The following is a 27,477-nucleotide window of genomic DNA, read 5'->3' on the forward strand; positions in this document are numbered from 1 at the left end:
TTTTAGCATTGTATTTTTATTTCCCATAAAAATCTGAAGTTACACATAACATAAAATGCTGCAATTAAATATACATACTATAATTAACAAACATTGAACAGAAGTCTACATATATTGCTAGTGCAGTATTTTGCTTCTGTTTCTGATTGCCTATTTTATATTTTATTAATGTCTATGACTTTATTCATATAAAATTTTATTACAAATATGTGCATTCTAGAAGCAGAACCAGTATTAAGAGCTGAATGAGGAGTCAGATATTCAACTAAGTTAGGCTACAGGTGGCTTTGGCAAAAATAGTAATTTGAATCACTGAGAAATGTAAGATACAAATTTGTATGTACAAGCAGTGGAAGTAATTTGAGCAATATGCATAACAATTGTGACTCTGTCTTATTATGCTGAAACAACCTGTCACAATGAGAATAATTTGATTATTTTATGTTTTTACAACAAATATAGTATATTGACTTCTGTTGAAATAAGTGCAGGAGTATATTTAAAATTTATTCTCTGTGTTGTAGAACATTTTTATATGTATGTTTTATAAACGTATTTCACCAGAAACCATCTTCTTGTATATCTCTCTTGTCAAAGGAATATAGGAACGTGCAGGTTCATGCAGGAAATACAATGGTTCAGATATAATTTCTGGATTAAATCCTTCATTCACCAGGTGCATTTTCTGATGCTTGAAAGTTGCAGTAATTTGCATAACATCCTAAAAAAGAAATAATTCAAGTAAAGTCCAATATTCCATTTCTGCCTATATCAGTGAAAAAAATAATGCAATTACTGAAGAAAATGGATTGTACAGTTTTGCTATAGAATGGCTTGAGTTAGAAAGAATGATCTGATTCACAGATGCAGTGGAACCTAAATCTAAAGGCAGCTTTTATTTCATACTCTGTATCAGAGCCATGTTCAAGTTCACAAGTTTTTGTTTCAAAATAAGCATTTTAAAACTTTCATTAATGCAGCTGATCACAAAATCTGTAGTTTATGGAGCACTTGATGGTGGTCTGCAGAGAGCTGGCTGATTTTATGGTGCTGGCTCTTCTCTGGTTTCCAGCTGCTAAATTTAATTTAAGACATTAAATCCAAATATGTTAAATGCCTGCCTGTGTTATTTTTCTGTGTAAGCAGTTGCTGCAGTTCCTGTACAAAAGTTTGACGATTGCTAATTCATGAACAAGTTGGTCTGCACATGATAGTCAGTGTATGAGAGCGGAAGTGGTATATAAAATAATCTATTAAAATGTGGTTCATATTATGGGAAAAGTTAAAGAAGCCTCATTCATAAGCATTGTTTATACTTGTACATTGTTTTCAATGTAGCCAAAATTTTCTTTTACTCTTCAAACTGAAACAGGCAACTTTTCAGTTCCTGTTTGTTTTTTCTCTTGATCTGTAATATAATTAGTTTCCTCTTCCCCCTGCCACTCTATATCCACAAGTCTCAGATCATTTAGTCTTTGGCTTCTAAGCTGAGACTGCTAATAAGTTTGCCAGTTAATTCAGTCTTTTTGGCAGCACTTATGAAAGGAACCACACTGAGACCACCAAGTCATTTCACACAATCACTGAATAGCTGCCAGATGGTAATATGATTCAGTTGTTACCAGCTGGGCTTGCTTCAAATTGAATAGCCAACATCATCTTTTCTTAGTAATTATTAAAAAAGTTGCAACAATTAAGATGAAAAGTTTAATAAAAATAGGTATTAAGTATTTTCAAATGTGTATTACGAATAGAGATTGCTGAGATTTTCTATCGAAATGGTCCCCTGATGCTATTTGTATAAAGTCGGAATTTTATACAGAGAAATACTGTTGGGGTAGGGGGAACAGAACAAAAATGCAAAACTCTAATAACTCCCAGGATGCTCTCAGAAACCTCTTCATAATTTCTTCCTCCAGGTAGAAAGTGAAGTTAGCAAAAGTTTAGGAAAAATCTACTACCTGTGAGTACCCTAATTCTCTGCATGGCTGTCTCTGGGGCTCTGCTTTGTTTTTAGAGTCAGTCAGAGAGTTTGAGAAGAACAGCTCACTTGCTCGTTCACTCTGTTTTTCACAAAATTGACCGTGGCTGCAAGCCAAATTAGAAAGAGCTTGCATATGGACAGTTGAAAAAATTTCAGGACAGGTTTTATCTGAAATCCAATTTTGCATGAGAATTTCACGTTTTTATTTGTCACTCTTGATTAGGATGAACTATTCCTCAATTTTTTTTTTTTTTTTTGCCAGAAAAGGAACTTCATTTTTTGACCAGCTCCACTCAGAAAATTTTCTTTTTTTTTTTTTAGACATTTTCTATTATCCTCCACTAGGATGCTTTTTAATGTAACAAAATGCTTTTTATCTTTTTGATTTTATTATAAAATTGGTTTTATCTCTTTTAATAAGATTTTATGGATATTTCAATATCTGTGAATTATTACTGGCAATATCTTACTTTTCAACAGCAGCATCAAAGATGATTTAGCTAGTTAGCTTCCTTCAATTAGCTAAAAAAGCCTTTTCTCAGAGACCATATAAATTCAACCAAGTGTAAACAGTTCCACATATATAGGCAGTGGAGCTCCTCCTAGTTTTTTTCCTGTATCTGATAGAACCATAAAGACAAATCTGTTCCAAAGTTTTTTCCCAGGAGAGGGCACTGCTGTCCTTAGGCACCATAGATAGTATTTGAAGATACTTTTACTTAGTACAGTAACTTCTGTTAATTAAAAAATAGCCTTCCTCAATTCTTAAAACTCTTTCAATACTCATACTTCCCTCTAAACATACACATTATCTCTTCAAATAAATATATAACAATAATATTCACTTTCCCTTCTTTCGGTATTATATTATCTCACTCTTTGTTATATTCCCATCCTGTTCTCAGTCCAACTTCTGCCCTTCAGACACAATATCTATATTAAGAAAGAGACAGAATTGCCAAATATCCCTTAGCATGGCCTGGCAGCAGAAAGTTGTCTGCTGCAAACTTTCAGAAGATATAACGTGGGGCCCTTTCCTGCGCTTTGCAGTTCATACTCTCTTGTCCTGTTGCACAAGTTCATGGGAACATGCAAAGGATATAGTCCTTGCACTTTTAAAGTGCACTTTGAAAAAGAATTGTATCCCAGATCTGCTTTTATACCCTAGAGCGTATGGGCCCATTCTGGTTCTTTGATTATGACAGCCTCACTGTAAAGTATTTCTCTTGTTATTTATTGCAAAGTACTAGCTATTTCTCTGATGTTGTGTCAGTAATAATGAATAATAATCACTTCAAGGTCAAACATGTTAGGAAAAGGTTTTAAATGGATTGAGTCGTCTTTTTATAGGTGGACACTGTTATGTGTAATATTGCTCATGTGTCTCTGCTCTGTCTTCCATTGGCTAGACCAAGTTACTTAAAGGTAATCAGTTTTAAAGGAAAATATGACTCTGCTGAGTTATCATCTAAGATTATTAGGTATGAATGGATTTGTAAAGCAAAGTATATTTTTAATTCATCAAATAATTTTTTTCTGAATGTTAGATTAATATTACTTTTGCATTTAACTTCTCGAAACTGTTTGTAAGTTACTTTCTACATTCCATGATTGCAGAGACCAATTTTCAGGTCAGACAAAAGATAAATATGAACAGGAAAGAGCTGATTTGTCTTACCATGATTCTCACAAAGCGTGGTTGAGCATAACTTGGAAGGAAGTCCACAACATGCTGGTAAAGTCTTTCTCCATCAAGGGATTGGTCAGGCTTAAGCACAATAGCTGCCATCCCTATTCTTCCTTCATAATCTAAAAAAGCATTGAAAATAGTATCACAAATATGAGTTATCTACATGAAAGAGGTATCTTCTATCACTTTTGGAGGGATTTAGTATTGGTCAGAGCAAGGATTTTGAGCCTCTGTATCTGCCCTACCTTCTCAGACATCGTTCAGTAGAAGATAAAAAATATTTTGGAAGTTTTAAAGTTACTTTGAGTGTTTTTGCTCAATTAAAAAATGTCAGAAACCTCTTTTTATTAGGAATTCTGTAGAGCTGAAGCTGGCTGCTAAGTTTCCTTCCTGCCTTGCTTAATCATTCCGTTGGTAACATAGTGGCCTACTGAAATCAGAGTGACCACTAGCCAACAAAAAGCTGGAAGCAGTTCCACAAAGACTAGTGCAAAAGGTAGACATGTGAGGATGCTCTCTGGTATATACCAAGTCTAATGGCTACTGTACATTGTATAAGCAGTGCTGAGTAATTGCCTGCTGCTCTACTCCATGGACAAATTTGTGACATATATAGTGCCAAGTGCCTCCTAGTAAATTACAAGCAGTAAATTAGGTTCTACAGGAAACCAGAGATAAAAGCCTGGTAAGAAAGATGTAACAAACACAGTTGCTACTTTCTCTTTATTCACACACAAGTAAAAATTCCAAGTGGAATTAGAAATTAGAAAAAGTGAGCTGCCAGGATAAAATCTGTCCAGAAGGAAGTAGCAGCTTTGAGGTGTGACTAAGGCACAGAAAGGATAAAATGTGGGTATTCCCTTTCTATGGAAATTAACTTGGAGTTGTTTAATTGGTGATGCATAATTTGGCAATTTTTGAGACTCAAGTTGATTCAGAAATGCGAAACACTATCATGTTGTTATATTAATACTCAAAGCAGTTTAAGTTAGCCAAGGATGAATGTGATTCTTAAGGTCTAGGGCTTTTGTTTTGATGGTGCGTGTTATTCTCTGCCTTGATATTCCAGATAGCTCCAGCCATTCAGGAGAGCTTGTCAGCTACAATCTTTGATGAGAATGGGGTATGCTGTCCAAGTGAGATTACAATTTTATATATGGCCACTTGAAGGGGGATGCCATCTCTCCCAAATGAACATACTGGAATACTGTTTCCTAGCCGCCTTCTGGCCAACCGTTTAGATTTTGGCCTTCTGTTTATTCAGTTTTCATATATCCTGTTTCTTTTTGAACCCACTGGATCTCCCTTCTCTCAATGCTAAGTAATAGCTTGTATCTTACTAGCTGCTTCTTCAAGTGACTGGTTTCTTTTAATGTTGGACTTTGTTTGCCTTCCCCATAGGAAGCACAGAACAGCTATTCAACGCCATAAGAAAGTTTGCTGTCCTCAAACTGTTCATGCAGGAGATGCATCTTCTGAGTTCTTTTCCACCTCAGCTTGTCACTCAGTTGCCTACAGTTTTTCAGCTTCGTATTGTACATTTATAGAGCCCCATATGCCATCGGGAGCATTCCAATTGTGAAAAAATAGGCGTCTTCTAGGACGTTACTTACGAGATGGTGACAGGTGTTTTCACACATGTCATGTTTTAGTATGCTCCCTGTTTTAGCATTTTTCAGATGAAAGGCTCTACTCTTAACAGAAGTCTTATGTAGTTTTTAACTTTGTACTTCTTACATCTGTGTTATGAGTTGTGTTTCATTCAAGTGGTTCTGTTATTCATTATAAGCTTTCAGCATCTCATCATTTTTAAATACACCATTTTTTTGAAACAGAAATTTCAAAGCACTGTAAGAAAGCATGAATTTCCCATTTGACTCCACTGATTTTCGTACATATATATGTTCATTTATGTATAAGAACAGAAAAAAGAGTAGGAAAATTAATTATTGCTTTCATTTAATGTTCACAAACTATAAGGAGATTCTTACTTTTTACGCTTACGCCATAAACATTAACTTCTTGAACAAAATCCATCATCCCAATGATCTCAGAGACTTCTATAGTGGCAACATTTTCTCCTTTCCATCTGTTGAAAATATTTTTTTAAATAACATAAATATTAGCTAACAATTTTTAATTCTATACATGACTATATGTGATGGAGTGCTATTGTTAATGTGGACTACTGTTAATTGAAAAGTGTAGACGGAAGAAAACAGTTCTGTTTTAGTGCCATCTCTTTTGAAACCCCGGCCTTAAAAGAAAAGAAAGTGCCATTTGATTCAAATTTTAAAAATTGTGCACCATGACTATTCTTTGGGTCTGAACGTGTGTACCTTGGATGAAATCCTTAATGGTTCTGTTAAAACCAAACAGGTGTTCATCAAATTCAAGTCTGAGCTTTGCTATCCAGTCCTGTATATGTGTGATTTCCTTCAAGGAAAATTGATTTCCTTCCATCTCCGTGGATTAACTGTTAAGTCTTTATCTCACCTGAAAGTGTCTCCCACCCGGTCACTGAAGTAAAGGAAGCCATTCTGGTCCATCACCAAGAGATCTCCCGTGTCAAAATACACATCTCCTTTCACAAACACATTACGCAGGAGTTTTTTCTCTGAGATTTCTTTATTTCCAGCATATCCAGAAAATGGGGTTTCCTCTGTCACCTGGACAACCAGAAGGCCAGGTTCACCTACAGGCCATGAAAGGAGGAGGGAAAAGCTGTATTTACAATGAACTATTTAGAGCGTTAAGTACCATATTGAAAATCTTTTGGAAAGCCACATCTGTTCTATTCATCTTATTGCTAAGTTTCCATAACCATTTCCTGAGCAGCAGAAAGAGGTGAGTAGAAGAGGGAACATAATACTGCTTCCTCCTCTCCTGAAAAGCTATGCCTTAGGGAAGAGCTTTGGCGGCCTGGGGCCTGCCAATCCACTTATTATGAATGAAAGCTCCATAAGATTCTTTTCCACCATTTGTCCTTCTCTGTTTGCACTTGAATGGATTGTATGTCATCCCAGAAGTCTCACATGGAGTGCAGGATTACATGTTTCTGCCTCTTGGGCTCTTCCAGAAGATTTCAGCTTTGGTGTCTGAAGCCTGTTCCCCTGATAGTACTTTTCCTTCATTCTGGAGTATCAGGAAACAGAACTAAAATATGTTTTGGGTTTTTTTTCCCAACAATCCCTCCAGACTCTTGGAAGAGTATTTCCACTCCTCCATTGTATTATTCACAGCCACTCTCACTCTGAAAAGAATGTTTTCTCACTCTGAAAGAGTGTTTGCCCAAGGAAAGGACAACTATTTTGTCATCTGAAAAGGATGCTGGTAGTCAAACCACGCATGGGGACAAAACACAGTTTCTGACTTGTTGTGCTTTATATTTTTCTGAAAGACAAGCTTGTTACTGCTCTCAGCACGGTGTCAGTGTGGGGAGCACACACTGGAGGCCATGATGGGAAGTTCAATGGTGTGCCTGTTCCTCACAACATCCTGGAGTCCCCAGAGTCTGCAGGATTTTCCTACTGGGCAGCACTCATTACAGCTGACTGTACAATTCCCATTTATACTAAGGGCAGAAATCCCATTGATTTCACTGGAATTGGCTCAGAACTCCCCTTGTAAATGCATTTTTATTGTTCTATGTCTATGGTAGGTACTGGCTTATTTCCCAGTCTGCTTCTGAGGTTAAAAGACATTTCCAGCTTCCAAAGATTTTTATTATTTTTCCTTCAAGAGATGTATGGAGATGTTTTTCAAACAAATAGTTTTCTTCATAGCTGCATAGCTGTCTCTTATATGAAATCTCTTTTGTTGTTTTGAACTCTAGATGTGGAAAGTGGAATGAAAGCTCATATTACAGTTCAGAGGAGCTCACACCACTGCAAATAAGATGCATGCTTTATAACAAAAGAGTAAAACCATCTAAAAACATTGAATTAAAAAAAGGGGTTGACCAATGTTCCAGCCATTTTTACATGATGATTCTTTGTTCCAGTTTGGAAATTTACAGTCATTGTCGTCACACTTCGCATCAAGTGATGGCTTCAGAGTTATTTAAAAAATAAATGTAAAAATCAGAAAAACTTGCACAGTTTTTTTAGTTGTGTCGTGAAACAATTTCATTATGAAAGCAAGAAATTTTGTCCAGTTTTTAATGTAACTGTACTGAAGAAGCTAGCCTTTTTTCAAGAAAAATGTCATTTTTGCTCAGTTTAGATATTATCAGAAAATAATGCCTTATCAGAAATAATTAATAATCATTATTACTTTGGTTACCAATACTACTATGTTTCACTGAGGTCTGACATTCTTGCAAATATTATTTAGCTCAGCTGTTTAGGCCCCTTTTTTGACTTCTGGAACTATCTCGATGATAGTTAAATCTATGTTACCAAAGCTAGTGATGTTAAAGATTTTTTCCCAGAACTGTTAACTTTGTCACACGTGGATGCATGCGCACATGTACACACACACACACACACACATGGATTTGAGGTAACTTTAATAAGCTGCACTGCTATGTCTTTTGTGAGAGCAAGTTCTCTGGGTTTTTATCAAATATGACACTCTCACCTGTGAAGACATGCTATTTTCAGTGTGAGAGCTTCAGCTCTTTGATTCAGTGTTCTATTTTAAGTAGAATTTGGAGATTCTCTGCAACTCTAGGCACTAAATAGTTAAAACTTCCTCAGCTGGTAAATGCAAAAATCTGAAAAATATCCTCCAGATTTTGTAAAGGCACTTTTTTCTTTCTCAGAACTTGTAACTTAGAGATTATAAAGCATCTGTAAACATCTGGTCTCAAACTCCTAGTTACATCTAGAAGTTACCTGTTGATACAGATCTGTTGATCTGTATCTGTTGATGTTTCTCCTGTATAATTTTCAGCTTCTAATTATATGTCAAGAAGCACACTGCTCTGTGTTGCACACAGAGCAGAGAGTTAATCCCTACCCTACAATATCAGCATGTAAATAGAGTTACCTGTCAATTAATAGATAACTGGTAATTTTCCTTACCTATAGGTGCTTTCTTACACCTTCCATGTTCATCCTTCATAAGTTCCTGTTTCCAGACATCATATTTCAACAATTCAAAAGAATGTAGGAACTAAATAAAAGAACACATATACATACTTAAAAACCCCACAGTCTTACTCAGTTTCCAGCTGGTCTGATTGAAATTACTTTAAATTAACAAATAATCCCCTATTAACTTTGGAAGGTTTGGAACAGCCTGAAATATACTGACGCTATTACTTAGAAGAAATCAGATGTTTGTCAGAAGACAATTCTGTCGTGGTAAGCAACATTAGATATACAGATGAAATTATTGTCTCCTTTCTTGATAAAAAGAAGAAACAAAATCCACTGTTTTAAAGTACACTCTTATTCACATTATTTATGTAAAATAAAATAGGACAGTGCTTTCTATCAAACTGTTGATTTTTGCTTTAAAACTACCATTCTCTTCTAAGTAATGGCATAACATTACTGGAATGCAAATCGAGAAGATTCTCTGAAAAAAATCCAAATTAGATTTACAGACATCTCAAAAATTACTTCAGTCAGATCGAAGTGGAAACTTACAGCACAATGGTTTGATTTAGGCTTTCCTGCCTTCATCCCATGTCCACATAGTTAAGATTGCTAAAAGATCAAAAGCATTGCAGAGTTATTATTATGGCCATGGGAAGGCATTTTCAGCATCTCGGATTAAAAGCAGAAGTCATTTGGAAATCATTAATCTGGTTTTGATGTTAACTGATCTGAATCTTTAGTATCATTTGAACAGTATTTTATTATAGTTTAATTTTCATGATTCAGAAAGAGTCTGTACAAATAGGAAAAACATTTGAGACTGTCAAGGCATTTTTATGAGTGGAAGATGTGTATCTCAAATGAGAATTTCAACAATACTCATGTATCTGAAATTTATACTTCAGATATATTGAGATTTATATTTATCTTAGGTGACAAGTTTTTGAGAGTTTGGTTCTTGTGCTTATCTTATTTCAGAGAAGGTGTGATGCTAGTTTTAAGGAGTCAAGATGCAATCAAACAGTAAATCTGTGTAAGAGTTTGCTGCAGAATGTGTATCTCCTGATTCATACTGCAAGTCAAATCAAAACTAATTTCTGCCTCATCACTTAATATATGTGAGTGGTTAGGATGATAAATAAACTTCAGTGAAAATCATCTTTAGTCAATCCTATGCATAGGCACTTCTATACAGTGAGATTATTTTTTATATGTTCTGAGGAAAAATCTCTGTTATATGAGTGCTGTAGTTTTAGCTTCTGTGGACTTCTGTATACTTACTTTAGCATTACAATATATGAACAGAGAATAGAGTCAATGGAGGGAGTAAAAATAAGGTTTTGGTTTCCATGAAAAGCAGTTTCTTTTAGGTAAACCCTGTACATTTTCCTTGTCTATATAATTTCTTATATATTTATTTGCTTGATCTGCTTTTTTGGGGGGAGGGGAGGGGATTGGTTGGTCAACTTGGTTATGCTTACCTTTGAGAAGATGCCAGCACGGCCCACGGCTCCTATTTTATTTGTATAATTTAAGAAAGAAGAATTTCCTTCTGTGGATCCATAGAATTCAAATATTTTAATTGGACCAAACCTCATCAGGAATTCTTTCCAAATAGCAGGTCTTATGCCATTTCCTAGAGCCAGGCGCACTTGGTGAACTCTGTCCTCTTCTTTCTGTGAACAGCCAAAAATAAATATTCTACAACTGAGATAAGGAGTCTAAATATGTAGAATTGATCTAAAATTTCCTAATAGTAGAGTTTTCCTTTAGAAAATGCAACTTGACAAACACACTCACAGGAAGGTATTGGTTTTATAAAAATCAACCAGAAAATTATCAGAATTCTTGTTTGCCTAAGGTTTAAAGATTTTCATAAAGTGTGAACAGTTTTTCTTTATTCCTGTGGATCTCCTTTGCATTTTCACTCACAAATTCCATCAGACATTTCTATTACTAAGTTTAAAAGAATCATTTTATGTTGGAAACGTAAATAAATATGCTGTAAATAGTGCCATTTCCAATAGAATGGAAATTCCTTTCCAAACCAATTACATAAGTAACATACTGTCTTAGAAAACACTTGTGACAGCTTATAGTCAGCTTTACATGTGATGAAGTCCAAATTCAGCAAAGCTCCTATTGGACCTATAGTCAAAATGTGGTTAACATGTCATCGTTACATGTCAGCTATGTCACTAGTATGACATACCACTCAGGTGCTTACCTAAGCAAATAGTTTTGGCCCTGGGCCAGACTGCTCGGACCCTGCCACAGTTAAGCCCCAGGTAAGAAGTGGAGTCAAGAGTCTGACTATGGAAAAACCACCCCTTTTTTGGAGAGGTAGGTAGGACTGATTGATTAAGTTGCCTCCATGACTGAACAACAACAGAAAGTAAAAAACAAATTATTTCAGGTCCGGGAAAGTGGTTTCTTCAAGCCAAATCAGTGCATTTTGTTTCCCTTCTGGTGTGATTTTGAATTTTGAAAATTGTATGATACAGTTGATTTCTAAATAAAATAAAAGTAGTTTCTAAATGGAAAGTTAAAAGAGTTTACCTAAGAATCATGTCAAAATATTTTAATAGAATCAGTATTCTAACTTTTTAACATTTAAAAAATATTTAGATAAAATTGTTTTGTGAGCTCACTCTGATAGGGTCAGACAGGCAATTAACAGACAATCTCATTTGATCCAGAAGTGCATTTTTGACAGATAAATTATAGATGTTTTGCCTCAATAAGTTCAGCTGTAATTCAGGCTAACCTTCACTTGTTAAAACCAGGAATGGATACTTCCCTTCTTCTGCTTAACCAGCCCTACTTTCTTCTGTGGTTGTGATAGTTAACCCCAAAGAGTAGCGTGGCGCATCAGTGTGATCCAGCCCAGTTATGAACTAGATCGTGGACAGGCTGGGATAGTTACTTCATACCTGATGTTGTCCCTTCTTCTACACTTCAAGGCTTCAAGCTGAAATAATGTTTCTTTTTCCAAAATAGCTTGTGCAACTGTAGAACTTGGACAAAGTTAATTTCAGGAGCTCAAGAGATTATAAAGCTAGGAAAAACTATTATGATTACCTTGTCTAGTTCCTGGTATAACAGTCTGTAAGACTTCCCTGCATTACTCTGGATTTTAAATTACCTTGATTTTAAAACCTGTGTGGTTCTCTGTAAAAACATTCCTCAGCATATATTCTGATTTGTTTGTTATAACTCCTAGGGAGTACCGTATTTCACAGTTATTAGTTCTGATAGGTACATGGAGGATGGTCAGCCTTCCTATAGATATGTGCTAGTCACAGAGAGGTTTCTGGAGTCTACGTCAAGAAACCCAGGAGTGCTTCCCCACTCCCAAATCCATGTTCTTACCCAATTTCATGCTCTATGAAAGGAAGCAGGGCCTGGTACCCTGGATGTGAGCTGGAGCTTACTGCAGCAGTCCCTCATCTAGGTAGCCCTGATCTGGGCAGCACCAGGACTGGGCTGTGCTCTGGCAACCCGCAGCGGAGGAAGGTAGGTGAAGTGTTCCTGCCTGATTTGTTAGCCTGCACAGGCTTGCCTCACTGTAGAAGAATCTGCGTGAAACACTATAGACCTTATGCATTATAGATCAGTGTAATATTTAATCCTCTTGATAGGACTCTGCCTTTACACTGATCCACTTCTGTTGGCATCCTCAACACACTGAACTCAACTAGGCTAGCTTTCCGTTTTCCCCTCTTCTTACTGGTTGCCAGTTAAATATCAATATCCTCTCTGTTAAATTCCAGTCATTGAGCCAAGTAAAGAAAGTTCTTCCTGCCTTTTCCTGCAGGAGAGACCTTTACACAACCAGTTTGGCCTAGCTAATTATTCCTTTGTTGTTTGATCCACGTACTGACAAAATGTTTGTACAGGCTGGAGTTCTGGCCAACAGCTTTCCTGGCGTGGTCACAGTCTGATGATGCCTTTTTTCTCTTTGACCCCTTTCCTACATCCGGACCACACAATAGTAAGGCTCTGTTCAGATGAGCTAATGGACTCAGTTGTGCCTTTGCTGCTAGTCCTTGCGCCAATCTCTGACCAATGCAGATGGACAGCATTTGAACCTTGTACTTGTACATGATGTTTTCTGTGGTAGATAGGAATCCTTCTTGTCACCTCCTTTCCGTAACTTCCAAATTCCCAAGTATAATATTAGGAGAATTAACCCATCTTAGTAATTTTTCTTCGTTATCTAGAAACAAGTATTGCAAGTATAATAAATGTTTTCAGGCTTACGTGTTTGCTTTCCTGTTGCTGCTATGCTCAGTGACATGTTACGTTTGTCCTAAATCTGATCAAGATTTATCTCCATGACCTTCAGTACTCATATCCCAGGAGCAACCACGACTTTTTACCACACTAGTAGTGGCATGCCTTTATAAAGGTGAGTTTATCATCATATATACAGCAGTGAAGCAAAAGGTGCTATTGAAGCAAAGTAAATGTATCCTTTTCAGAAAAAATAAACAACTCATTCAACGCTTTCAAAGCCATACAAGGATTTTTTATCAGATATTAAATACTGGATGGAGTAACCTTCTCTTAATAAGTAACTAGTTTGGAACACTGCAGTGCAGTGTTTGGTTAATCATTTAATATGGTTCTTACTTGCATTTTATCATCGAGTTTGACAAAGCTTCTACTGCTTATACCTTTTCCTTACTGACCTGCCTTCCTTAATCATTTTCACTCAGATGAAAAGCCAAACAGGCTTGGCTTTATAGAAGTATTAAAGATGGTATGTGAGCATAACTGTCCAGTCCTGCCAGGTTTATACTTGTGTAACTCCATTATATTTTCAAGCTACACAAGACCCCATATTTGTATACTGTGCCCTGAAAAAAAGTGTCCAGCACAAAAAGGACTATAGCACCAAGAAATAGGTAAATCCATATAACTTAAAACATTTGCTATGTTTTAAAGCTGCAGTTAAAACAAGAACTTACACTGGGCTGGTTACAAAGGTAACGACAAAGTTCCCCTATATACAAAAACACTGTTACATTATGTTTTCTGCAGTCATTCCAAAACTGGCTTGCCGAAAATTTCTTCTTCAAAACACAAGTTGCTCCTAGGTGATGAAAACAAACAAGAAAATTAAAAATAACCATTAAAATCTATTCTATCTTCTACCACTATTGTTAACAAAAAAGTCAACACTCTCTTAATTCAGCTAATGGGAAAAGTAAGCCATTTGCAGCAAGGTGTTTTTGTTAAATGGGCCTAGCACAATGGAGCATTTCTTCTTGGATTTCTGACTAGAATCTAAAAACTTACAGTATGAAAAGGAGTGGGAGTTAATTGTATTGTGTGAATCTGATTTCCTATCGTACCAGTTTCGTACTCAAATTTGTAATGACACTTTTGAGCTTAAAATATTTTTGCTTCACTATCCTCTCGTTTCATGTTTAAGTTGAAATATTAGGAGGCATCCTACCCCATTCTTTCTTTTCTATGTAAATCTGCAGAAGAAATCTTATGGCCATATTTTGTTCTTGATTATATGATATGTAGGTCATTAGGTCTGTAGTTAAGCATGTTTTGGTTAGGAGAAACTGTTAAAACCTTTTAGCAGTCTCCAATTCTCAGGAATAGTTCAAAGCCTTTATGTTTCTTTCAAGATTGTTATCAGTGTAAGTGAAAAAAAAAAAGAGCTTGGGGTGGGGGAGAAGGAAGCTGGCAGTTTTCTGAATTTGTGTAAGAAGTGGTAGAAGGAAGACTGGCTCAGAGCCTCTATTATTTCTGTCTCAGTACCCATTCCTTTCCTTCAGTGCTTTCTATTCCAAAAGCTATCCCATCCTAGACTCTCTCATGTCTCCTATACCATCCCTTTTGCACAATTTTCTCTAAGTGCTGTTAACCAAGCATTCCCTATTTTCCCTCTTTCTGTCCTTTCCAAAATTTCTTTTTGCCTGGGTCCTACACACAGGCATAAAGCTTCCCAGTTCCTCCCTAGTTCCTCATTACTTAGGATTTACACTTAGAATCATGCCCTCATTCAAATACTGTGTCTGGGGGGATGGTTAGGAGCAAAATTAGTATTTATCTCTTATTTTGAGATACATTATTTATTTAATTTACTTGTCATACAAGTGGCAATCAAACAAAACTTTATGCAGGAACATTACGCACTAACTGTGAATGAAAAGTGTTTTCATGTAGGACTGAAACTAAAAAGACCTGGTCTTTTAATAAAAATTAACCAGAGAACTCTAAAAAAATACACAAAGTTTAGGGTGTATACCTAAAAAACCCTATGGATTTGGCTTCATATTTTGAGATTTTGCCTTTTTTAACATAGTCAAGATCTCTGTTTTTTCACTGTTTGCCAGTTGAGGAAGTGGCAGGCATAGAAGAAAATTTCTGGAATAGGTTTATTAATATTTAGATAAATAGCAAATGCTTATTATGAATGGGTACACAAACATTTATGATATGATTTCAGAAAGCAAATATTCATTAAAATATATTCAAATTATAATAAGCAGCACTTAAAATAATAGATGAAAGCTTAAGATACTGAATTTCACATTAGAAGTTAGTAGGAATGCATAGCTGAGGAAAAAAATACACAATATTTTTAGGAAAGATTTCCCTACCACAGCCTTCCTTTTTTTATGTGATTGTCACAATTTTACATCCAAGAAAGTTGATGACTGTGAGCCACTTGCCTTTTTGCATATTTTATTTCCACAAATTTAATTCTTCGTTTGTTACTTACAAAACATAATGACAAGAGTTATTCACCAAATATCAAAATGATACAGCATTGAGAGTTATACAGCTACTGGGATGTCAATAGAATGGGAGAGATGTATTGAAGACATCTCTATATTGTATTTCTTGTCTTTTCTGTATTGTATTTCCTATTAATCTTTTGAATACAGAGTGAAGTACATCTTCGTTTGTGTTTTTACTCACATGGAAGACTTAGTAAAAAGTATATAATGAGCACCATGCAATTGTAGATCAAATCATCCTTTCTCTCTCCCTCTTTCGCTTTACCCTTCCCTTGCCTGCCTTCACAACTCCCTTTATGATTTATAAGAAACAAAACCATCTGAGGTCATGACGAGTCAATGAAATTTCACCAGACGGTAAATATTACCTAATTGAATGCATCCACCGATGCCAAGAAGAGAAGCACTGATGTGGTACAAAGGAAGAGTGAGATACATAATATCCTGAGAAACTGCACCACACTGGTTAAAGGCTAAGGAGGCAGATAGGGCTCTTAGATGAGTAATGATAGCAGCTTTTGGGAAGCCTGTCAAAGTGAGAAAAAGAAATAATTTTAAATGTGCTGTTTGCATTCACAATTTTACTGCTCTCTAGAATTGTTTGGAATGTATGAGTGGAATTATCCCTTCTTGTGAGTCTGTATCTATCCCATACTTCAGTCTTTAGATAAAGAATATGTCTCGTTAGTCTATCAGCTTCTTTGGTCTGTTCGCCTTTAAGGCTATTTGATGATGTCTCCTTCTCTGTCTGGGAAGGAAAGTCCGTACACATCACAAGCAGATGCAGATCCCTTGCGTATGCTGTATTTCTTCACCTCAAAGCAAGAACTGAAAGGATTGTGAAGAGTTGTGCTGCTCAGCTGCTATTTGCAATAGGAATAGCTTTTACAAAGTTGTTCGGCTTGGCTGGAGGAGGAATTCCCCTTTCCTTTCCAATGAAATAGTGTGAAGCTTTATTACCCAGGCCAGTCACTGAGGAAAAGTTTTGCCCCAAGGCCCAAGCACTTGTGCTGACCATAGTTCTTTTTAGTATAGATCTGTGATATTCTGACATAATGAAATCTGAGCAGCTGCTAGAGACTGGCTTTATTGGCATTGTATTTAAGAAATTAAATTCAGCCTTGGAATATCTATGCAAAAGTTCTCTAACAGGATTTATGCCCTTGTTATGTCAAGGCAAAAATGTCTTTTAAGTAAATGAATTCTTCTGTAGTTTACTGTCTTGAGTTAAAAATTCAACTTCTCTCTTTTTGTGTCTTGGTGCCAAATTTATGCCACATGAATTTTAAGGTAGTTCCGGTAATATGTTCTTAGCACACATCCTCACCTGTACTTCCTGATGTGAACATATACATAGCTGTGTTTCCTTGGTTAGTCACAGATCTAAGGTGAGACGGAACAGGGTCATCAGGGACCTTGTCTAGTTTGTCCAGTATAGTACCAACACGCTGGAAAGGAGAACTGGTGCTTATCAGCCAGATAGTAACATTATTGTCCATGAGATGAAAAATAAACTCCTTCTCTATTAATCGTAAACAATCTGCCAAGTTAAAGAAATATGTAGTTAGTGTTAAAACAACTTCAGTTACAGCCCTGATTACCTGCACTGGAGTTACGTGCTCTCCCACTGCCTACAGTGAACCTGCCTACAGTGAAATTCCACACATCAAGATAACCGCAACTGTGAGATCCTATGGACAGTGAAAAAGATAATCATGAAGGTTAATTTCCCTAGCCTTCTCATGTGGTTTTAACTGTAATAGGTAAAATTCACTGATCTTACTTGATGATATTAAAATATTGGATTTAATTTAATTTAATTTAATTTTATGCTATAGCATTTGTATGTTTTAAAGCATGGTACACATACCAACTAATGATCCCTCATGGTTCATATGTGTGAATTATGGAAGTTGTGCCACTCAGGAGTGCCACTCTTTCCCAAAGATGGGAAGAGTAGGAAGGCTAAATAAATTGTCCAATATTACTTAATGTATAAGCAACAGGGTCAGAAAGATAGCTCAATACACTGTACTCTTTGCTCCAAGCAATGTTGCCTCAGGACAACTAATTTTAAGCAGTTTGAAGGTGATTGTAAACTTGTATGTAAAAGCTGTTAGTTAAAAAGATCACTTACAAAAGAAATGTGAGTCTTCTTGGAGTCAGTGGACTTGTACCTACATAGGCCAGTAAATAGAAATGGAAATGAGATTCTGCTAAAGTTTCTCATCAGGTTGTTCCCTTCCTGATGCACGATTGTTTCTGCTGGTACATTGTCCAGTACTTTGAGAGTTTCAGTTTGAAGGCTTTTATTATGCTGATTAATTCCACATATTTCTGGTATTTATACCATCCAAATTTAAACAAATCTGTCACTTTCCCCGCTTTTATAGCCAAAATATGTGTATACATATATGAAGTGCTTGAAGCTTTGAACTACTCTGATTTTCTGTTTAGCAGAAAAAGCATAAAGCAGTAGGAAGTCAATAGTAAATCAAACATGACACGGGACTTACCTTCTGCTATCACCAGTGCTTTTGCTGCACATTCATTAATACAGTGCAGGAGAGATCTGGAGTGGATGTTGAAGTTGAGGAAAGCCACCACACAGCCCAGCTTGGCCAGTCCAAACCACACATGGATGAAGTCTGGCTCATTGCCCATCAACAGGGCCACCGTGTCACCCTTTTTCAGAGCACCATGGTGGAGGAAGACCTGGGCTACCCTGTTACTTCTCTTGTTCACATCTTGGTAGGTGTGCACCTTCCCTTCGTAGATGATGAATGGCTTGTGGGGAATCTTTTCCACTCTCTGCATGAACAGATCAATCATTGAGAGAATTCCATTGCTTGCCCTTTTCTTTGTTATCGCTTTTAACCTCTTCCGTCTCAAGAAGTAGAGCAGATCATCCCAGAAATATGGGGAAAATATCTTCAGAGAGACATATAGCACCAGTGCTCCTCCAACAAGTGTTGAAAGCCACATGTATAGCATGCTGGGGGGGAAATAATAGATTGGGTATAAAATACAATGCATTTATATAATTGGTAACAAGTTTTAAGAGGACAGAGCCTGAAAAACAAAAATCTCATTGCAGTTCCACCAATTATCTTGAGAACTTTTTGAAATGACATATTGGAGTTTACCAAAAGTGCAAAGGCCCAGAACAGTGAAAAAAAAGAGAAAAAAGATTGCACAGTTGGTAAGGACGGAAGAGTTCATTCAGACTAAAAAAAATCTTTTATAATATGGCCAATGTGACAGTAGAATGAGTAAGATATTGACAATTAAATAGAAGATGGAAATTAAGAAGCTTAAAAAGTGTCTGAAGAGCAAACAGAAGATATAAACACAGGAAAGAAATTGTACACAATTTTTTAACCTGATATCAGGATTCTATCTAGACTGTTTATTGTGCCAAGGCAAATCCTAAAAAGAAGGAAACAAACAGTTAAATCATGTAATATCATATGTATATTATATGTGTTATGAAAGTATAGTATACAGTATATTAAGTATTCTGTGTCTGCAAGATACATGAAATATTTTCTCTTTTAGTACCTCTCCTAAATAGATATATATCACTATATTTTCTCCTTTACTATCTTCTCTTTTACTGCCTTTGTTTTTGGTCCAGGTAGAATTTGAGGCCATCATCTAATCCTCCACAGATAGTAGGTTTGAATAGTCTGCTGAACATCTACAAACTTCAGACAATATACCGTGACCCTTCTGCATTTTCTAAAGTAGCCAATTTTCACCTTAGAATTTTCTGAAATTTATAGTAAATGGTAATTAATAGCTGTGTTTTATTTTTTATTTTATTATTTACGGTAATACCCAGAAGTCTAAAACAAAATTGTGAACCTATTGCTACAGAAGCACATACTAAGATTTGAAGGAATATCTCTAGAGCAAAGTAGTTATTAACTTCATTAAAATATTTCAGTCATCAATTGCCATGTTTTTCAATACCATTTAGAAGGAGACACCTAAAGGTTGTGCAAGATACTTACAATTTGAAATGTGTAAGATTCACCAGTCTCCTTTTTGAAGTTTCAGCCATGATTACTACAAATATTTAAAACATTTTTATATGTCAGTGTAGGATTCAGAACACTTCAGCAGTCTGTGAGGCTTTCCTAAATAATGTGGTCTCCACTCTGTAGTTTAGAAATATTTTCCTGACAAGCTTTATTTAAGAATAAGTTTCTCAAGCTAGTTTACATTTTTAACAATATCTAAAGAATATACAACCTCATAGATTTTTGCAGCAAACAGGATCTTGTATATACTGTAAAGCCACTGTAATGTTGTAGGAGTAAAAGAGCACCTTAAAACTGGAAACACTGTGGCATTAATTGCATATAAAGACATAAAACAAGTTAAAGTATGTCATGCATGCATTCCGAAGTTCTAACAAAAATTAAAACCAAAAAAGCTTGTTTCTGAACTTTCTAATTTGTAAGTGACAATTTTAGTTAACCTTAAGTTTCCCAATTATTCTTCTTTATTGTGGGATTTGTCAGGTTGCATATCAGGCTGAAGTATTTATTTAATATATTAAAAATATGAAATTAGCTCAAAATTAACCTTCCAGTAGATATGCTCTTAAAACACCGTGTCATTCACTTGCATGGCTCCCGTATTAACCTTTTGGCTTTTTATGAATATTTGTTACTTACTTTTCTGGCCAAGCGAACTTGCAGAAGACCTTGTACTGCTCATGGCTATTGAATTCTCCTTGACTATGACTTGTAAACAGTTACTGATTTCCCTTTGCCACTTTGTACAAGTGTGCAAGGTTCACTATAGCTCTAAAGAGTAAATTTAGCCCCAGGGGATGTGTAAATGGCAGAGTTTATAAACTGATCCAATAAACACATGGACAGAATTTGGGAGGAAAATAAATAAAAGGGTTGATGGAGCAAGACTAGAATCAGCTTTAATTGTCTTTCAGGCAAGATCAGAAGTAAACTCAGTAAATAATAGACCTGCTGTAACATTCTTAGGTGACTTTTATGCCCAAATATAGCTATGGTGTAGAAGTGGGAATTAGTAGCATAATAAAACAGACAAAGACTAGACCAGAATACATGAAACAACTTTTGATCTCTAAAGTTCTTTCAGAATTAATTTAGGTTCACCCTTTTCACAGCTGGATGTGCATGGAGAGGCCCACCAATCTGTCCTCATGAATTTGTTCAAGCAAAATACTGTTTGTGGGACAGAGAAATGATATCTAAGTTAAACAGAAGAAATGAAAGGGGAGATGTCAAACATATAGATGGAGAAGAAAGCAGTGAATATTAGGAAAGAGGATGCCTCTTTCTGAGTGAGACTACAGTCATACAGTCAGCTGCAGTCTAGAAGCCACAGTGCCATGATCTGCCCTATGCCTGTAATGACAAGCCTGATGCCTGCTTTTCATTGCAATATCTTGGCACAACGGCATATCTTGCTTCTGATTACTGGCCTGCTGGATTCCCCAAAACATCCAGAAAATGTGTGTGCACAGCTATCTAATCCACAGTCCAAAAGAAGGAGCAGCTCAGGACAGTGAAATATTTTATTAAATTAGACAAACTCATAGCATAGTACATTTTGGAAAAAAAAAGTTTTAATTATTAATGCATTCTGATGAGTAACTTAAGATTTAGGCATAGTTGCAAACAGCTCAGTGAACTCATGATTTTGTCAAATGCATCCTTCATTTGCAAAAGCTTTGTATTCATCTTAAAATAACATCTACTGTTGAGTTTTGGCTTGGTTTGTTTTTTTGACAAGGCTCTCTGTCATAGTAAGAGAAATGTCCATAAAGTTTGACTGCTTCATCTCTGCTTTGCATTCTTTTCGCCACATCTCACACAAAGGAGTTTTGCTTGCACATGTATCTAGATTTGTTTCTCTTCATGATCAGAAATAGACCTATTTATTCCTAAGAGTCAGTGTGCTTTGGGATATTTTCCCTGATGTCTTGGAAAGGGCATTTGAGCAATTAGCATGAAATAACCAAGTCATTCCTTCAGCCTTTTGTTAGTTAATGGGCAATCTGGTATTTCCAGCCCTTAGTCTTCCTTTACTTATCTGACCAAAATGATCCTATGCCAGAAAGTATTATTTTAATGAAAACTGACTGCTAGCTCTTCTCAGACTGAACTCCTTTTCTCTCTTCTTGGCTCTGACCTGGGGTTAGTCTCTTAGAAAAAGGAAAAATAAAACAACAGAGCAGCCACCTCAGACACAGAGCTACTACACATGCACAGCTTAGTGGGCACATACAGAGTTGCTCTGACAGGCTGGGGGAATACTGGAGAGGGAAAAAAAACCCACGGAAAACATTAAGCCCAGTTAAAAGCAATTAAGACCATCCAGAAAATGTTCTGGTGGCAGCCCTGCACCAATCACTAGGAGATGTAAGCAGTCTTGTGTGTTGGCCCTAGCGTAAACTGCAGGTCCTAGTTTTCTGAAAGTTCTGCCCTTTATGTGACTGACTTTACAGTTAATACTACTATGACACTGGAAGTAAGTACTAGACTAAGAATCTTGGACATGAACTTCTGATAGTGATCCACCCAGCTGCCTAAATTTCTGCTGTAGAAAATGTGTGTTTTCAAAGTAGAAGTAGCATTTTAATAGCCTCAGTATTATGCTACGAAGTCTCTAAGGTGAAATTTTTATTATTATACTATTTTAGTCAGCACTTTGCTAAAAAAATCATAACCGAATTCAAGAAAATTGATCCCCAATTTCACAATATTATATTTGGCTCTTGTTTTTGGAGGGTCTAGAAAGTAAGGAGTTACAAAAACCTGCAGTTCTGTTTACTTATTCTTTCTGCTTTGTTCCTCTTTGCTTCTTTTCAGCTTTTCCTCTGCAATCACAAGGACTGGAAACATGCTTTTTATGAAAACTGAAATTCTTAATCATTTCTTGATATTTAGAGCTTGAGGTTGAAGAAAAACACAGAAGACTAAGAAACTAGTCAATGGTGTTGAAATGTACAATGAACCATTTTTCAGTATTTAGGCAACCATGTGAATAATGAAGAACAGCAAATGTAAAGGTTTCCAAATATAGGGAAAAAAAACCGTTGACTAAGAATGCATATTAATATTCTGTCTTTCCAGTATTCTGTCACCTTTTTCAGTAAAACAATATGCTGCCTGTGCTTAAAAACAAGCTAATCATTAGGCAGCAGCAGTTCAGTTTTGAAGCTCAAAGAACTGTTCGATCAATAAAAAAATTAACATATTTATTTAATATATTTTTCTTATTGAAGCAGAGAGACAAACTTTAGAAAAATGTATAAATGCAAGCAAATAAAGGAATGAATCTAATCTGACTTCAGATGCATATAGTGAACATTGTTTTGTGTAAATACAGTAAGAGAATAACTTACACAAGAAATGCAAACATTTACCTAAGTTTACCGCTAATGCTTTATCCAGCATGAATGATAAGTAATGTCACCAAAGAAGCATTTTCTTACCACCACTCTGATTATATATTTTGATCAGCATCCTGTATTCAGTTGAATCCTTCCTGGCTCTGTTTATCACTCATAGAGGTTGCATGGGTAATTTGAATATGTTATTTTTATCCAGTAGGAGATGTTCTCTTGAAGCTTCACATTCATATGCTGTTTCAGTGCTGACTGTATGACTGAAGGTAAAGGCTTGTGTTGGTCACCCGCATGTCCCAGGTTTCCTGAAATTTATTTCTTCAGCTTTGCATCTGTATTTAATCATGTGAGTGAAGGAGAATTGGAATATTGTACTTTGGAACTCTGTGTTTGCTGACCGTAATGAGAGTTAATTTTTAAAAGAGAAAGAAATCAAACTGATTATGATCTACTGGCTTATAGGTTTAAAACAACCATAAACAGCAATACAGAGTTAAACAAAAATCACACAGTACCAGTGAAAAAGCTCAGTCATGTTTCTGTACACTCTGCATTATATGACATTCAGTATACAGCAAATGTTTCTACAGAATTTATCCCATATTGTCAAATACTCTCTGTGATGGGTACAGAAATGTTACTAGGTTTCTTCATATTTTCTGATTAACAAATTTTTTAAACTTAGTCATAGAAACCTCAATGGATATTTGTGTTACAGAATATATATGTCAGTTATTCCCTAATTCATTACAGAGCTATGTAAGATTACCTGAATAGAAGAAGGCGTATATATTGTCTGCTAACAATTTAGATCATTTGGACCAAACCTCTCATCTCTGAAAGTCAAAGTTATAAGCTGAATAGCTTTTGGACAGGGTTGCTAAATACATAGAGATTGGGCTGTATTGGCCTCTTTTTTTTTTTAAGAGATGTTTTCTCTATTTGTATGAGCATTTACTGAGTTATCCTATTTTCATATATATTGAGTTATTTGTATGTAAATGTATTTTATTCATATAGGTTAATTAGTCACCATTGATTTATCTGTTTAAAATGTATCCATGAACTTTAGGGTTGATTAATCACCTAATAAATAATTTACAATAAATAATTACGGTATTCAGCTTTTAGAAAATCCATAAGCCATTATTTTTATGCAACTTATTTTATTGAATAATTAACAGGTTTTGGCTTACAGACTTTGTTCCATTCACACATTAATTTGTCAAATTATTTATTGTATTTGGAGGACATAATTCTGGGCTAGACATACCGTACACTGGCTATCATCCTGGTTGGAGGAAATGATTAAAGATGCGATATAATGGAGATCATGACTATGGAGTAGATTGGCTGAAAATATTTGTGGTCCATTAGAGAGCAAGAAGAACATGAAGCAAATGTCTAGTGGTGAAGGTCAGGAACTTTTTGGTGCTAAGAGTCAGAAAGGTTAATAAGAGCAAAAGAGCAGGAGCAAGAACTGGTTAGTAGCATTGGGAGGAAGCTTTGTATTATTTACAACTTAGTAAATAAACACTGTTCTGAAGGAGGAAGAGACACTGAAAAAATGCTCATAGGTGTCAAGCTTGCTTGTCTGGGGAAAAGAAAAGAAATTGGAGCAAAATGATCAAATTACTACTTGTGCTCATTTGCAGTCCTCCTATGGGCGAGCAACTTATCTGGGCCCCATGAAACTCCATTGAGGATAAATTTTGGCCTCTGAGTTTCTCAAAATGTCCAATAGTGGTCAGAACTTGATGAAGGCCTACATATTCTTTAAGTCAGAAATGAAGAATCTGGAAACTGATATTATTAAGTTATTAAAAATAATTAATAATTAATAATAATAATAATTAAATTATTATTGCCTTTAAGAATATGGCAACCAGTTCAATTGCATGGTGTATACTTCAGCAATGGCCATGGGAAACTCCCCCACTCTTTCTTCTTCCCATCTCCCCCAGCTGCTAGTGTTGGATTATTTTATGGAATATTTTAGATCCCCACATGGATTCTACATAAAAGTTCCATAATTTAATGGCTTGGTATTCTGGTGTAGCCTATTAGCATAGTAGCTCAAGCCAAGATACAAAAGCAGAACTTAACTGATTTTTTTTTTAACCATGACAATATTGGGCCACAGAACATCATCTTTTTCATGGTTTTGCAGCTAATCTTTCTAACATGACATACAAAACCTTCTTAAATGCTTGCTTTATGAAGAAATGTAGCTAAGTGCAAGATAATATTTCTTCCTTGTAAGTCATATTAATAAATGAGTGCAGCAGTTACTGTAAGTGATCCAAACCACTCCACTTACATTGGCTCCTTTGCAACTAAGCTTTTATACCAAGTCTAAGAATTCTGTGATGTGGATTCTGCTCTCACTCACAACAGGGTACCTAAGGACAGGCTGTAGCTCACAACTCTGCATGCCAGAACTCTTCCTTTTTTCTTTTTTTTTTTCCTGTGTTGGTGCACAGCGGTGGAGAGAAAGCAGGAGTTTCCTTATATGCTCATTTCTATTTTGTTTGATGCGTGTAAAAGATGAGTAGAATTGTGGATCTTTCTGGGATGGGAGCATAGGGGTTACTTCCTCAGTTCTCTCCATGGGGTTTCCAATGAGTCAAAAAAGAAAAGAATTAGCAAGAGAACTTTTCTTCTGTCCAGCAGAAGTTGCAGGATATGTGAGAAGAGTTAGACCTCGTCTAGACTGTTAGTTCTGCCGACACTCAGTGAAGGATAAGACCCTCATTTTCCGATCTTTTCTGTGACAGGTCCAAAAAGCAGTTGGATTTTCTGTGTATGCGATCCTTCACAGCTAAAGCAATGTTGCATGTCAGTCTGGTGCGAAATATACGGAGATGTTCTCTGTAAGGAAGCTATGATAAAATCAGTCAAACTAAATCAGGCCAAATGTTCAGTGCATAGAAATTTGTGTAGGACTGCATCGTATTTATGAACCTTATTCTACTCATAGGTCTATAGGTGGCTAGTGAGCAACTCATTTTTTGCAGTTAAAGAAGAGATACTTCATCAAGGTGAGTATGGAAGAAACTGGAAATTAGTCACTGATGGTTGCCAGTAGTGAATGCCAAGGGAAGAGTATAAGACTAAGGAAAGTGAATAGTGATATTTCTGCAGAACCCTTACCCAGCATTCAGCAGCTCAGAAACTTCCTGAACGTGTCTTTACATTTAATAGCTCTATAATGTGATTTTCTTTCTGACACTCTGATTCTTTGTTCTTGAATATTTGAAAAGCTTAGCATCCACAAAACCTGGCAGCAAGGAGTTCCACAGCTTAATTGCCTGTGAGAATAGTCTCCTTCTGTTTGCATTAAATCATCCATCTGCTAGCTGCATTTCACACCACCTTTCTTTTTTATTACAGTAGTAGCCCACAAATATACAGATACACTGCATGTCGCTTTTGCTTAGGCTATCTGTATCTCTTGCTTTGATGTGGGTCAATGTATTTGCCACTCAGAAATTATGGATGTTCAATACTTAACTACCACTGCAGAAGACTAACCTAATTGCCAAGCCACACATTCATCTGTATTCCATTTATTCTTTCACAGATCTCTTTTCTTTCATTGCAAGAACAGTTATCTCAAGATTAGATTTAATCAGAAGAGGGCAGTGTTTCATTAATTTTGACAATCAGCTTCCCAGCTTTTACTACTCTTTTTGTGGTTCAGCTTGTGGGGCCTGAGAACATTCTTTGATTCTGGTTTGCTTTTCAGCTCTGCATGCTGTTTAGTTAGTATGATATAAGCAGTTTTACAAGTAATTTTTTCTTAAGTTAATTAAAAAATACTAACCTGAACTACAACATTTCACATTCAAAAAGATAACATCCTTCGGGAATTTTACCAGATCCTTGGGGAATTTTACTAGAGCACAGGCAGTTACCACATGCAGTTAAAATAAACTACGTAATAGTATGCATAGGAATGCATCTCATTTATAAACCTTCCATTTTTAGGTCTGCAAAATGTCTCCCCTGATAGTTGGTGACCTACTGATTTTTTGCAAATAAAGGAACAAAGGTAAATATCGGAGAATGCAGAATATTGTAAAATCCTGGAACTGTCTCTTCCAATATGTTTGCAGCTAGAATTGCTGTGGGCAGGAAAATTGAAACATGGCCCTGGACCCTGAAATAATACATGTTATGTGTTGTGTGTACATATGTGAAAACATACACAGTTCTGTGTCCATTTGGAACTACATTGGCTCAAAGGGCACATTAGTCACATATGTATGTCTGCTTGCAAGGAAAAAAACACTATTTCTGAAAGAAGCACTTTGGGTATTAGGGTGAAATTGTGGGGTTTTTGGTTGTGTATTATGATTGTTATTGTTATATCAAACTACATTCCTGGAATTTATCCATCACTGCAAGAAACATACTTGCTTGACTGGGTGTTTTTGCTAGCCTTCTAAGTTTCGTTAGTTTAGTTTTTGGCTAAAAACTGCAGAATCATGTATGCCCACAATGGATCTATACCTATTAGATCACAGCATATTTGAACATCAGTGTGGTAATGCGAGATCATTAGAGAAAGCCATTGAACA

The 27,477-nt window shown here is 36.0% G+C and overlaps 1 protein-coding gene and 1 long non-coding RNA gene across 6 annotated transcripts in view; one reads left to right on the forward strand and one right to left on the reverse strand.

Moving 5' to 3' along the window:
- On the reverse strand, positions 1-23,232 carry LOC135324689 (long-chain fatty acid transport protein 6-like). 5 transcript variants are annotated; one of them, XM_064501449.1, is made up of 12 exons: positions 22,982-23,230; positions 18,872-18,918; positions 18,006-18,484; positions 16,817-17,029; positions 15,858-16,016; positions 13,696-13,820; positions 10,204-10,398; positions 8,702-8,792; positions 6,171-6,369; positions 5,666-5,763; positions 3,663-3,793; positions 1-721 (listed from the first exon to the last, which is right to left on the reverse strand). In XM_064501449.1, exons 3-12 carry the CDS (start codon positions 18,481-18,483, stop codon positions 545-547), a joined length of 1,866 nt encoding a protein of 621 aa, XP_064357519.1. In that variant the 5' UTR covers position 18,484; positions 18,872-18,918; positions 22,982-23,230; the 3' UTR covers positions 1-544. The 5 variants fall into 5 exon arrangements, with proteins under 5 accessions (XP_064357519.1, XP_064357520.1, XP_064357521.1 ...); XM_064501450.1 differs by lacking the exon at positions 22,982-23,230 and adding an exon at positions 22,913-22,932; XM_064501451.1 differs by lacking the exon at positions 22,982-23,230 and adding an exon at positions 19,506-21,104.
- The window catches only part of LOC135324864 (uncharacterized), a 61,136-nt gene that overhangs the window by 17,762 nt on the left and 15,897 nt on the right, over positions 1-27,477 (forward strand). The window lies entirely within an intron of this gene.

Source organism: Dromaius novaehollandiae, chromosome Z (genome assembly GCF_036370855.1).
Source record: "Dromaius novaehollandiae isolate bDroNov1 chromosome Z, bDroNov1.hap1, whole genome shotgun sequence".
Classification (NCBI taxonomy): domain Eukaryota; kingdom Metazoa; phylum Chordata; class Aves; order Casuariiformes; family Dromaiidae; genus Dromaius; species Dromaius novaehollandiae.